Below are 14,696 nucleotides of genomic sequence, written 5' to 3'. Positions count from 1 at the left end.
AAAATTAAAGTAACAAAAAAATTAAATAAAACTAGCCCTGCCACCCCCCCATCCGGTTGTTGTTCTCCATTGGGGGGGAGGGGGACGCATTGAGGAACCTGGCTTTGGGGCAGCAGGGAGAGTAAATCCAGCCCTGCCAGAATGCATACTACTATGGAATGGTCCCCTACAACCGTTCAAAGACGATTTCTGAAAAGTGATGATCCAGAAGATCCAGAAGATCCAGAACTATGTCTAACTAAGACTTGCTTTATTCACTCCAACTCAAGGTAATGGACTTCCTGATGGAGAAGACTGTAGGTTTCCCGGCCAGTTGGGAGACCCTCTGTATCTCCCTACCCGGATATACCTTGGGACACTCTAAGAGTCCTTGTTAGGAGTGATGATATCATCAAAAAGGGAGGAATTGACAAAGATATTATGGACACTCAGAGCACTCACACTGTGTATTTTCTCCTTTTGTATCCTTGGTTTGGGAACTTGTGGTTTTGTTTAGGCTACATCCTGCCGATAATAATTATTTTGTGCCGAGGACACATAACTTAAGTTTTAAAACAATTTTCACATGATGCTGATTTCACAGTATATCTAATATACACATTTAATAAGTTGTTAACACCTAGAAACTCCCAGAATACATTATTAACAATTATAGAAATAAATATTGGTTATCCTAATAAAGTAGAAACTGCTATACAGATGCTCTTGTGTCCACATCAGTTTCTCTAGCATTATGCTATATGGGTGCACTTGAACCTTTTTCTTCTAGGATAAGTGTGGTATCAAATCTAATTTTGTCTATGACACCACTGAGACAGAAGATCTCTGCAGTAGGGCACATAATAGCAATATAAACACTCAACAGGCAAAAGCTCACTTTTGGAGTGCCCAGTTTATTTTTGTATTGGCAGATATAATCTATGGTTAGCATATGAATAAACAAAGCTCACAGCAAAGTGGAATACACCGTGAAAAAATAAATACATTTAATAAAATAATTACTGAGCTGGAGTTAGATTTTGGTGATGGATGGAATAATAGGCTGCAAACAATGCATACTGTGATGTCAGTCACTAACGTCTAATGTCTGGACATTTATGCGCATTCATTTAAATCAATGAAAGGACTGGCTGTGGTTAACAATATGTAATATTGAAATGCAGAGACTTCGTGACAGGTGTAATAGCTGGCATACACTTTGTTCTTTGTATATACAATTTATGCAAGTGAAATTTCAAGATAATAAAGCATTCAGAGAATGACGCACATTTAAGCAATGACAGTGGCATGGTATTTAGAAGAAAGCAATTTGGTCTTACTGCAAGTTCTTATGGATCTCTTCTGCTCGGATCTCTTGGTGCAGCTGGTTGCTGTATTTGGGGTCTCCATCTGTGCTCATTCGTTGGAGCCATGTGGGTAACCTTGGTGGAATGGCAAAATGCCCAATTAGAATCCCGATCACCAAAGAAGCCACAATCCCAACGATCACTCCCAGGACTTTCATCCGATGCATTATGAACTAAGGTCAGAGTAGAACAGAATAATTAGTTACATTATGTAATCTGTATACATATAATATAAAGGTGAGAAGTGAATGAGAGAATAAATATTTACAAAGTTTAACATATGTTAAAGTTATTAGAAGTATACAGCAAATCCAGTCTTTTACTTCTTTTTCATAAAATATCTATTGTTTAAAAGCTGAATTCTAGGCAAATTCAAAAGACCCAACTTAATTCAGCTCTATGCACATTAACATATAATTAGTAGAGATGCTCCAAAATGGAATTTTAAGACCGAAATCAAAACCGAAAATAAAAAATTTGTCAGGCCGAAAACAAAAATTACTTTTTTTCCCAACCTTTTAAAAAAATTGAATAATTTTTATTAATTTCATTGTTATTTCCAAACAGACCCCTGATATTTCCCTTTTAAAATAGAAAAAGAGATTGAGGACGCATAGTCCTAAATCTTTTTCTGCAGCCCCTGTCCATTCATAAACTTATATATGCTTACTGTGTCCCCAGTTTTGAATGAACAGGAAGTGCTCTACATCACTTACTGACCATTCATGTTTGTGGATATAGTATCAGTCACTATGTCCACATTTATGAATGAACAGAAAGTGATGTAGAGCAGTTACCATTTCTTTCCTTGAGCATCCCACTCCCAGGCTCTAGGGGCAGACTGGAACTGACTACATGGCAATCCCCTGAGTATATATGCACTCCCCCAGCATGCACCTCTGACCATGAACTCCCAGTGATTAGCTGATGACACCTGGAATTAACCAGATAATAACCAACTATAAATCTGCTAGATTACTGTACTAGCACAGCTACATTTCTAGTAGCCACTCCACAGGAAGTGGAAGATACTTTCTTGCTCAGGGTGCTGTCAGCCTACACTACTCACACTACTCTGCGACCATCCAAGGTACCCCACAAGTGTAACAAGTGTCCACATCCCTTGAGTCGGTTCTTTTCAGATAATGAGGAGATAAGATAACAATATTTAAATAGTTTGTTGTCTATAGTCTGTAACATACAATTTTAAAAAAAGGACTCTTTCTCCTTGTATGACCTGGCTGTCATTCGGCTCTGGTCAAATAATATACATTTATACATATAACACCTAAAAGCAAACAACTTCTACACACATACATACCCAATTAACAGACAGGCTACCAAAACTGCTCTCAGTTACCAAACCTTTTATATAACTGTAAAATTCATGTGATTAATGTGTGAGTAATAGAGCCATGATATTGTGTATCTGCCTGTAGCTAACAACATTAGCTTATAAATAATTACATCAGATGAATGGTTATATAAACTTGGAAAGTAGCACCATGTATTATAAAGCAACTCTTTTTAGTCTAGGGAGGAAAATAACAAAGCTATACTCACCCCATCCTCAGAGGCAGCCGGCTGTGACAGTGCTGCCTCCAGTCTCTCTCCTCCTACACTGCAGCAATGGAATGTCCTTTTGTGCCCTCACGTTCTATACACAGTGTATTGGACGTGATCACTCACAGGACCTTAGACCACTGGAGCAAAGGGGGAGAGAAGCTTCAGAGACTGGTCTAAGAGCAAGCTGGCTCAGAGGATCCGGTGAGTATAACTTTGTTAGTTTCCCTTAGACACAAACAAGCACTTAACCCTTGCAGTGCGAGTCTAGCCCCACTGCAAGGGCTAATAATACATTTCCCTGGAATTCTTCATTAAAACTCAATCGATAATGTATAGATTGTCACAGATTCAATATCTCACGATACAACTATATCTTATTTTAACACTTGCAGATAAGGAAAAACATTTTTTAAAGGTGTCAGAGTAAACAGTATACAGTATTAAAATATCTAAAAACTTCAGATTTATTCACTTTCATCATAAAATACACACATATAACAAAGTGAAATAATGCTTGTTGAGGCAAAGTAATTTTTTTGCCCCCTTATAATAGCTTTAGAAATATTATTGATCGAATTTAAACCCCTCTGTGTGTCTAAGCCCGCCACTTTACAACAATTAATCAGTTGAGTTATCCAGGTATGGCACACCATTACTCTTAGATGATGGAGATCAGCAATTCTGCCATGAGAGCATACTTTTGTAACGCATTTCGCAGAACTTAGTCTGCTTCTTCAGACAATATGAACTTGGCATCTACAATGATACAAACAGCAACTGTAAAGGCATAAATAATTACAACTCTCATTTGCATCAACCTTCTTTCTAATATGATGACGCTTACAATACATAGTATGAGTACCGGATCTGCACTGAAACATCAAGTGTGTAGGGCACTAATCCCTGTATGGGACTGTGGGGGATACCATAGCTGGGGAGCATTGGTTACAAAACAGACAGGATGTTCTAAATGTCTAAAAAGAAGGTGTGTATTTTAATTCTGTATTCTTTTTACTTTAACACTTTACAAATCCAAATTTTCCTTATCTGCAAGTTTATATGTTAAAATCTAGTGAAATACATTTTTGTACATATAAGGGATGAACAATTTATATAGTTAGCATTGTTTCCCTTCTGTATTTTTTATTCTGGACTGGACCTTGATATTATGATATCTTTAATTATACTTTTCACATGTTTATCTTACTTTTTGTACAGGTTTTCCTTCTGAGTACAAAAGACATGCTGATAGGTAAATTGGTATCTGGCCACGCTGGCCCTACATGGGATAGGTGTAGATTACAAACTCCACTAGGATAAATTCTAGTGTGAACTATTAAGTAATTATTGGCAATATCAGAACTGATATATGCAGTCTGTCTCTAGCACTGACAGAGAAGTTTGTTTTTCAAAGTCCCCACGTAACATAGTTTTATTACCTTGTGATCCTTCCAGTATATCTTTTTTTTTGCTTTTCTATTTACAGACCAAGCTGTCCAGCAATAGTGCCAATTGCAGGGATTGGGACAAACCACGCTAGTAGGGGTGCTTTCAATTGCCAGCTTTAATCTATAGGGTTTACAACTTTTTCCAAAAGAATAAAATACTGTTGCTGTAACTGCTTAAAACTGTTAGCTGGAGGAAGGTTTTTTTGTTTCTTACAGCCCTTGTAAAACTACATGTCCCTTTAAGAGTATCCTATCCACAGGGAAGTGACAGCGCTGTTGGATGATTGCTCTTTAAAATGGACAGCATTGTCACCCTATTACAGGAAGTGGAAACATAATGGGTCCATTGGCAAGGATTAACAGGTAAGAAAACTATTTTACAGGGAGGACTCAGAAAAACAAAAACTGCAATGGTAATGCTACTGACAGACTGAACTATATATGTACTTTTTTTCCACTTTAGGTATAACTTTGAATGTTCCTTGCAACGACATGGAGGAAATCTTTCATATGGACGTCACCACTATATATTGTCTGAGACTGAGCTATCAGGTCTACAGGTAAGGCAAGCAATTAGAACTCACCAATGCCATACATAAAGGGGCTGTGCAACCTCTTTTAGATTTTCCAAAACTGTATAGGAACACACAATCCATTCAGTTTGTATCAAATCAGGCAAGCCCTTGCATTTCATAGTTGATTGTAGATATTAAGAGATCTACATCAACCTACAAACTACATCTCTTGTAGATCTACATCAACCTACAATTTACATTTCATAGTAGATTGTAAGTTGTACAATCAACTGGTATAGTGTATGTTCAGCTTCAGGATAATGTTATATTGACATTAGTTTAAAAGTAAGCCATTAGAGAGCTGGGTGAGGATCTTGCTATTGGCTAAGAGGTAAATGTATCTGAGGACGATTTTAAGCATAACTGAGGAATATTTTTTTAAGGGCACATTTACACCATTGTGTTTCAGTAATGCACGCATTATGTGCACTGGAGCGGCATCCCAATACAACACCACAATGCACCTGTGCTGAAGTCCACCACAACACATGGTATTGCATTATGCATGTTGTGGGGTACTGCATTGCTAAAAATGATGCTGTCTGTATTGTATGCTCTGGCCTGTTTGCAGTTCATTCAAAAGTAAGTACCAGAAGTGGGTAAGCACAGTGGCTTAGTGGTTAGCCCTTCTGCCTGGTGCTGGGTGTTCCTGGATCAAATCCTGGCCAGGACACTATCTGTATGGAGTTTGTATTTTCTCCCTGTGCCTGAGTGGGTTTCCTCCAACACTCCCAAGACATTCTGTTAGGTTAATTGCCTCCTGTCTAAACTGGCCCTAGCATACATGGGAGATAGAGACTTTAGATTGTGAGCTCCCTGAGGACAGGGACTGATGTGAACGTGCATTATGTAAAGTGCTGCATTTGTTGGCGCTATATGTATACCGGTGTAGCGCTCTGGTGAAAAGGGTGCTGTTAAATCTAGTGTTTATCAGATTGTATGTGGTCTGATGCTAATTTGTAGTTTGGTTCATGTGGCTCTCCCCCTAAACAATCTATCATTGCTTGCCATCTGTCTGCTACCAGAGGTACTGTAGGGTGTGCCCTGGTGATAGAACAGAGGAACCAATGTGATTGCTAGGAGTAGATATCCCTACCCAGCCAATCACTGTTGAAGGAGCCAGTAGTGCATGCTGGGGGAAGAGATACAGTAAATACTCGGGATGGGCCATGTGAGCTCTCTCTTCCTCCCCCAGGCCCTGCCTGCGTGGAGGCTGCGCTGGACTGCCTGAGCTCACCAGGCCTCAAAGCCTGGGGACTAGCCTTGGAATCCCCCTGGAGCCTGGTGGCAGCTGGTCCAGTGGTTGCCGCTGCTTAAGACAAGGATCAGTAACTCTTACCTCGAGTGATGCAGTGTCAGGTGTTTGGGCCTGCGGTGCATGGAAGCTGTAACCAAACTCTCCCTGAAAAGCCATGGAGTCCAGGGACGTGCGGTCAGGGGAGGCAGAGCATTACCCAGTGTTATGGAGGAAAAGGCTCCATTCAGATCGGCTTGTTACAGGTTACACAGAAGGGATAGCCTCCCCGCTGTGTAACCTGTCATGGATGGAGAGCTGCCTGTTAATTACAGGCAGTGCTGCATCTGGCTTTTGACAGGTAGTTAGGTTACACTGCAGCAGGCTTTCCCACTGCTTATGGAGTCTACATCTGCCTGGATGATCCTAACCCTCCTCTACCTCTCTCCTTGAAGTTCTTCAATAAATGTTTCAAGCATCACAACTACAGTCTAGTCCTCACTTCAATTGTTCAACGAAATGGCGGTAAGTGCTGATGGGCAAAGTGAGCAATAATATCCCTAGACAAGAAGAATCGGAGCTGTAGTAACCCACTGCAACCAACCCTAGCAACTCAAGGTGTGCTGGTGTGCTGTGGATCCATAGCAGAGGTTTCTTATAGAGGAAAGACAGGGAGACCCGTTCAGCTTATTGTAGATCACCCCTCCAGAGCCACCAGTAGGGGCTCTACTATTGGGATAGCGCTGACTGGGAAGGGGTGAGCGAAACACCTATAATATATAAATATATTTTCTTCAGAACACACACTATTCTGAGATAATCCTCTTTTCCCTTTTAGCTAATGGCTGCTCAAAGTGAATCTTTTTGCTTATTGTTTTTTTAGTAATTATTTATTAAAAAAAAAAATATTCTCTTCACAGCATGAAAACATGCACTATTGTGAAAGTATGCTCTGTATTTTTTCGCTAATGGCTGCTTAAAGCGAACATTTTTTGTTCTAAAGAGTGTGTGCCTTAGCATGCCCTTTCTGAAATGAATGCTAAATAGAGAGGTCTGCTTTCATTATCACCAACTGATCCATCACAAAAAAAAAGGAAAATATACTGCATTCGTTTTAGCCATAATGATTCTTAGAAAGCAGGGGATGCCTCTAATTCAACTTTTAGCTCTTTCAGCTATTCACAATAGCCCGTACAGCAGCCGAAAGCAGCCGAGCGGCTCTACTGAGCCGTAGTGACACCCAAAGCGTGGAGAACGGTCGGCCGAAGATGATGATCTCCATGCAAATGACAGCTGGGCAGAGCCAGCCGTGATCTCACTGTTTGCTCCGCCCTGTTGTAATGACAGATCAGTGTTCCCAAATGACTTGGGAATGCTGATCTGTCCTTAAACAATGACAACTGGGCGGAACCGGCCGTGACGTCACAGTCGGCTTTGCCCAGTTGTTGTTCATTGGCTGGGACATGCTAGAAGACTCTGGCAGGTGCCGGCCAATAGGAAACAGTTGGGCGTCGCTAGCTGTCGCCATCACCACTGCCCAATTGTTTTTCTTTTGCCGGTATCTGTCAGATGCTTCATGATGCTGTCGCATACAATCGGGTTGATGATTTTTTTTAAATATTTTTTTATTCTCTTAAAAATATTTTTATTTATTTTTTAATTTTTCCTATGTTTTTAATTTTTAAAATTATTTTTCAACTTTTTTTTTTGTCATTCTTTTCACATATTTTCTATTCTGCTCGGTACCTTGGAGGTGCCGAGCAGAATAGTTGAGCCGCATGCCGCTCGGCGGCATTCAGCTATTCAGTCACTGCCGTTCGGCCCCTATGAGATTGAGTGAGTGCGAGTGAGCTCCCGAAGCTTCAGCTCATCCGATCCAGATGTTGGATGCACCGTTCGGTGGGGATGCACCTCCAAGCTCTGAGTTGTGCTTAGATTGGAATCCTTACATAGCTACATAGTTAGTCAGGTTGAAAAAAGACGCAAGTCCATCGAGTTCAACCTATAGAGATAGGAGTGTCCTCTTTAGCTATTAGACGCTCATGCAAGGAATGAAACAAAGGATCATACGCACTCCATAAAATATATGCATAGTGTATACTCTACAAAAAAAATGTGGGTTTCAAGTGTTAGGGTTTGACTTGAAGAAAAGGTTGCAACCCTAGTTGTAGTGCGTAGGCATTCCAACTACAAAATGCTCAGCTGTGAGTAGGGCCTTAAGAAGCACCAGAATCATTGTAGCTTCTAGATGGCGTTACTCTTGCTTGACTTCCACAGCCTGAAATCAGGGCCAGTGCTAGACTATTTTGCACCCTAAGCAAGACCAATCTTGCTTAGGGTGCAAATTACGGATTTGCACCCTATCACGGATTGGCTGAAGTTTGCAGGAGACGGTTTTGTCTCCAGCATTCATCATTCAATCCAGCGAGGAAGCCGCTGGTCGAGGCTGTGCCCAGGGCTGGATTAACAGCATCATGGGCCTGGTGCTAAGCACCCCCTTAGCACTCAGCACTGTTGGCCAGTCAGATGGGAAGCAGGTGAAGCGCCTCTCTAATTAGGTGGCCACTTGCTCCACCGCTGTTGTCACTCACTGAACACAATGTACCCCCTGCTGCTATCACTGCTGATCCTAATAGCGGCCCATTTACTGATGCTGCAACATTCCCCCAATCAAACAACCCCCCACCCCCAAAAAAATCACATTCCCCTAACCCCCATCACACACCCCAACAACCCTGCTGAGTAACAGACCAACAAATACCCAAAAAACAGGCACCCCATTGCCTCAGGACTGCCATACCACACGCCATACCTCAGGAACCCCATAAAACATCCATAACAACTCCCCATAACAAAGGACTCCCATAACACTCCCTGTATACTGTAGGACCCCAGTAACACCCCCCCTCCCTATTTAAGGACCCCCATAATGCTTCCCTTATACCTAAGGAACCTCATAACACTCCCCTCATGCCTAGGTAACCCCATAAAACATCCCTTCTGAATAAGGACCCCCATAACACTCCCTTTATCCCTCAGGATTCATACAATATACCCCTGATACCTCAGGACCCCCATAACTCTCCCCTCATACCTCATGACCCCCATAACATACCCCTTATAACTAAGGATCCCATAAAAAACCCCAATGCCTCAAGACCCCCATAGCACCCCATAGCACCCATCTTTCAGGGCTCGCCTTCTTTCCCCAGCTTCCCCCTCTCTGGCCCCTACAGTAACAGTGGCTCTCCAGCAGTCACTCTCCTTTTACAGCAATAACAAAGGACTCCTCCTCTCACCCCCAGAGCAGCCAGTACAGGAGGAGTCCAGTGAGCCCGGTGTCTCCGCTAGAGGTGGCAGCCCATCTGGCCAGTGGCACTTGGTTGACTTTCTCCATGCGGACTGGGGCAGCTGGCACAAGCACTTACTGTACGGATCAAATACAAGCACAAAATCTCCGAGCCCTGGCTACAGGCCCCACTCCACTGCTAATCAGCATGCTTGGGTAATGCCTGGGGAGGTGGGGCCTGCCGCTTGGCACACACGTGGGCAACTCTGTAGTTGGGGGGCGTCAGGGAGTCGTAAAAGGCCATGATCGCGCAGAGGGGAGAACAGGGATGAAGCACAAGGCAATCCAGGCTGGCTGGGCCTATTCTCAGTGGTGGTCCTGGAGCTGGTGCTGTGGTAGCCCCATGTTAACCCTTTCACTGCCAAGGCCTTTTTTGCTTTTTTTTTTTTGCACACTTGTTATAATACACATGTTAGGCCTGAAAATTACTTAAAACCCCCAAACATTTTATATTTTATGAAAGCAACGACTCTGTAGAACAAACTAGTGTCAGTTGCAAATTTTTATGTTGCACTATATTAGTGCAACTCTTTATCAAACCCAAACATTTAGTAAAAAATGCACTTAAGTTAATTTTATTGCCCCAAAACACAATATAATACCCATTTTTTGGTAAAATATAAATGATGATGTTACAACGCGTAAATAGATACTCAACATGCCCAGGTTAAAAATTGCGTGCGTTCGTAAAACGGCGACACAATTCAGTACCCCAAATTTCCACGGGCAATGCTTTAAGAGCCCCTACAGGTCATCAGCTTAGCGATATGTGTAAGTATTGGCCCATGTGTAGCGTGATCGTCGTTGGCAGGGGTGTCAGGCACGCGCGGGGGGTTCTGTTCCGGCCCATGGAAGCGTTCTGGCGGCTGCTGAGCAGCCAGCTTTACAAATGTAAACAGGCTGTTTAAACAAGCCCACTGCCACCGACATATAACATATGTTGGTGGCAGCGAAAGGGTCAAGCCCTGCCTGAAATACTTTTTGAATCGAACATCGGCAGTTCGAGCGTTCACTGAACGCCGAACTTTATGGGATCTTCGCGGTTTGTTTGAGCGCGGACATTCCATAAGGCAAAATGCCCTCCGAAGCTCTGATTGGTTAAAGTCTGGCACCTGACCACAGGTCAGGTGCCAGACTTTGCCCAATCAGGGCTTAGTATTGAATTAGAACCATGATTGGGCAAAGTCATGATGATTCTGCCCAATCATGGCCAGCCTGATGACGGTAAACTACACAATTGAGCGGAGCTAGCTGTCAACGCTAGCTCCGCCCAATTGTGTATGCATTGCCGGCATCTGTCAAAATGCCATTATGCGGCGGGAGCGGACGGGACAGCGGCCAGCGGGTTTGTTTTATTTTATTATTTCTCTTTATTTTTTATTGTTTTATTTTTTATTTCGTCGTCATCGTGGACAACGCTGGACGCCGTGATTGACCTTGGATTACGTCATTGGATCCATTTTTTTTTTAAATAAAAAACTCGTCAAAAACATGTCTTTTGTTTTTTTTTTCCAAATAAAGGATTTTATCAAAAGTCTGGACTTTTTTAATAACTATTTGATTTAACCCTTTAGTAAATGGGTAGAGGTACAAATGCCCCTTACTCATTCACAAGGGAGGGGGGCGGCTTAATTAATTAATTAATTATTTAATTAATTAACCCCTTAATTAAAGGGGTACCCCGATGAAAATAAGCCCCCTTGCCCGCAGACCCCCACAACAACCGGGTCAGGGTTGTGGGGACAAGACCCTTGTCCCCATTGGCACGTGGACACCCTCCCAGTGCCGAGGGCATGTGGCCTGGTGTGGTAGGGAGGGGGGGCGCTCGCTCGTCCCTCCCCTCCCCTGCCAGGCCTATCCTCGGATCAAGGGTCTGGTATGGAATTTTAGGGGGGGACCCCATGTTTCCCCCCCCCCCCTTTTTGGGGGTGGGGTTCCTCCTTAAAGTCCTACCAGACCTTAAGAGCCTGGTAGGACTTTAAGGGGGAACCCCACACACTTTTTTTTGTTACATGTGGTCCCTCCTAAATATTCCTACCAGATCTTAAGGGCCTGGTATGACTTTTAGGGGGAACCCCACACACTTTTTGTTTTGTTTTGTTACATGGGGTCCCTCCTTAATATTCCTACCAGATCTTAAGGGCCTGGTATGACTTTTAGGAGGAACACTACATGTTTTGTTTTTTTTAAATTGGTCCCTCCCAACATTTCTACCAGACCTAAAGTGTCTGGTATTGTTTGGGAGGGGGAACTGCACACTTTAAGAGGGGGGGGGGGGAATTAATTTTTGTTTTTTAGAAATGTCAGTTTTGCTGCAGCAGGTTCTATACATCCTACAGTAATGCTAAAAGCAGTGCTCCTTTAAAAACGGTATATTTTTTTTGTTTTTTTGGCATTGATTCCTGTCCCCAGAGCAGTACCCAGACCCACATACACCATTTATGGCCAATAACTTTCATATAAGCCCTCTTAAAGGGGACATTCATTTTCGAACATTCGAACCCCATTGACTTGCATTGAGTTTGAGTTCGTATTCAAACTTTTCGGCAGTTCGAATGTTCGAATACAAACCGAACACAGGGGTGTTCGGCTTATCACTACTCTCCACACTGAATGAAAATGACATACTGCTGATTCTGTTTTGTTGCAACTGAATAGGCATATAAAGATTGGCTGGGGTGGTTTTGAGGATATACTAAGGAAATAAACATGGCTCAAATGATTCTCAACATTGTATCCAAGGCAGTCGGAGTTGGGAAACAAGCACAGAGGAGTTATGTGCCCTGTGGTTAGAGAAGGCAAAGGATTGAACAAGTTCATTTAGGAACAGAAACTAAAAACTAGCTCAGTCATGAAGGGGTTAATTCAGTATCACTTGCCATTTAATATGTCCAAGCACATATTTACAAATGTCTTCACAGACTTCCTGGTCCGGTCAATGCAGCTGCATTATGAGATTGTATTTCAGAACTTGATAATGTTAATGCATGAAGGATCATGATAATACGCTGTACAAACAGACTGTTTACTTGCCACTCACCTGTATTTGCCGTTTCGTCTACAGGTGAAGCGAAGACTTTGGAAGAGCCCAGAATAAGCAAGTCCGCTGTTTATGAAGTTTGTAGGATTGCATACACTAATAATTTTCATCTGAGATCTTGTATAAAACTTCCTATTCTGCAAAATGCTAATTGCCTGGCTGTCATTCAGACACTCTCTCTCTTCAATACTTCAGGTCAATAAACTGGAGAAACCAAGCAGAAAAGGTCTTCTGACTTTCTCAGTCTTCATACATGTTCTGGATCAGTGGATCACAAGATACGGATGCCACTGGATCAGTATAACAGCTGGACAACTAGCATTTTCTTTAGGCGCTGTTCACTCCTGTGCGTTGGAATGCAAAACAATATATGTGTCATCAGGGCCAGATTTACTCCCTCTGCTGCCCCAAGGCCAGGTTACTCAATGCGCCCCTCTGTATGCAGGCTGCAGACAAGTGATCTCGACGACATTGCCGAGATAACTTGTACAAAACAAGCAGCGGCTTCCCCTGCTGTACATTTAGACTTGCTTGCCCAAAGCAGGGCTAAATGTAGAAAACAACTACCCACCAGGTGCCCAGAACTGCATGTCCCGGGCGTCAGGAGATGGTAATTCCACACCCCTGCTGCCCCTCTGCTCCCTGCTGCCCCGAGGCTGGGCCTCGGTTGAACTTGTGGGAAATCTGGCCCTGTGTGTCATAGGAACAATAACCAATGAGCGTTGCATTTTGAAAAATGAGACATGCCCATTTGTCTGTGCGTTTTAATGCACTGTGATTTAGTGTCTATAGGGAAATACAACTCATGGTATAAAAGGCACTAAAAACAGACACAGCGAACACAGATGTAAACCTGAGCTTAAGGAAAGGTTTAAGCTTGGTTCTCACCATCAAGCCACGGTAAAGTCATGGACACTGGTGTGCAATGACAAAACAGTGCAGATGTGCCGATGCCGACGCATCACACTGTTTTTTGTTTTTGTTTTACTTTTTTGAAATGTCACAAATGACATTTCATTCAGTTCTACAACCACAGTACTGCGTCGCTTCAAGCTGCGCTGAAATACAAGCATGCTTTACTTTTTTCAGCGCATACCACTGCAATGTGTAGATGTGGACTGAGACAGTTGCAAACAAGGCTATTGCCTTGTCAGTGCGTTAGGGCTGCATTGGAAAAAGGCGACCAGTGCAGACCAAACACATCAGGTGTGAATCGGCCCTTACTTTAAATTCTACTAAACATCAGTTGTTGTTGTAGTAGCAGAGTTGATAGAAATAACAGTTACATATTAGTGAAACTCTCTAGTAAATGAATAATATAAAGATAATAATAAATAATATAAATACACTCAGAATAGGTTGACTGTTCATACAGTGCTGCAAATATATTCACTTATATTGTAATCCTAACAATAAATCAGTCAAAGCATATGTAATTGTGTAATATGTTGGTGCTTTGTATTAAAGACAAAGGTTTGTGAATAGTAAATACCATCCAATGCAGCTCACAACAGGCAGATTTCCTCCAGCCAGTCTGGTATATGCGTCCTTGTCCCAGGCTCTCGGTTGTTCAATTGTGATTCCAGTCTCCTCTTCTCTCTAAGGTCACCTCTGCTGATCTCTTAGTCATTGATTTATCAACACTTTTATTTTCTCTAGTGTTTATGACTACCTAACTGTTCTGATGTAGACAAAGTTCGAGAAATGCTACTAGATTGCAGCTCTGATAGGTGACTAGAGACAGGAGTCCAGAGTGAAATGGATTGGTGAAAGGGGGGGAGGAGGGAGACGAGAGAAGAAGTGCCAGATTTCACAATTCAACTTTACTTTGCCAGAGATTGTATGACAGCATGTGACTCACCTTCATAAGAACCTGAGAACTCAGTCGTTAATAAAAAAATAAAAAAAATGGCAAAGGCCCCATTCACACACATAACCATGAGCACAGCCAGTGACACATCTTTGATAAAAATCCTTCATCCTTGCTTAAAAAAAAATGTCAAAGGCCCTATTCACACCCATCCGTGACTGTAGCCAGGGGACAGCAAGTGACACATCTTCAATACAACCTGAGTGCTCAATCCGTAAAGTACAACTGAAGCCCAAACTTTTCTTTGTTTGAGAGGGTTAGATAACTG

General features: G+C 42.4%; 1 protein-coding gene across 1 annotated transcript in view; it reads right to left on the bottom strand.

Moving 5' to 3' along the window:
- LOC108797820 (glutamate carboxypeptidase 2-like) overlaps positions 1–14,239 on the bottom strand; it is a 29,169-nt gene extending 14,930 nt beyond the window's left edge. Inside the window, exons 1-2 of the mRNA XM_018569501.1 lie at positions 14,051–14,239; positions 1,320–1,519 (exon numbers count right to left, since the gene is read on the bottom strand). Of these exons, the coding sequence (XP_018425003.1) occupies positions 1,320–1,519; positions 14,051–14,053 (203 nt within the window). The 5' untranslated portion in view covers positions 14,054–14,239. The remainder of the gene's footprint in view (positions 1–1,319; positions 1,520–14,050) is intronic.
- Positions 14,240–14,696: the final 457 nt, after the last annotated feature.

The sequence above is a fragment of the Nanorana parkeri genome, unplaced genomic scaffold (assembly GCF_000935625.1).
Source record: "Nanorana parkeri isolate BGI_ZX_2015 unplaced genomic scaffold, ASM93562v1 scaffold1344, whole genome shotgun sequence".
Classification (NCBI taxonomy): domain Eukaryota; kingdom Metazoa; phylum Chordata; class Amphibia; order Anura; family Dicroglossidae; genus Nanorana; species Nanorana parkeri.
This window is presented reverse-complemented; position numbering and strand designations above follow the sequence as displayed.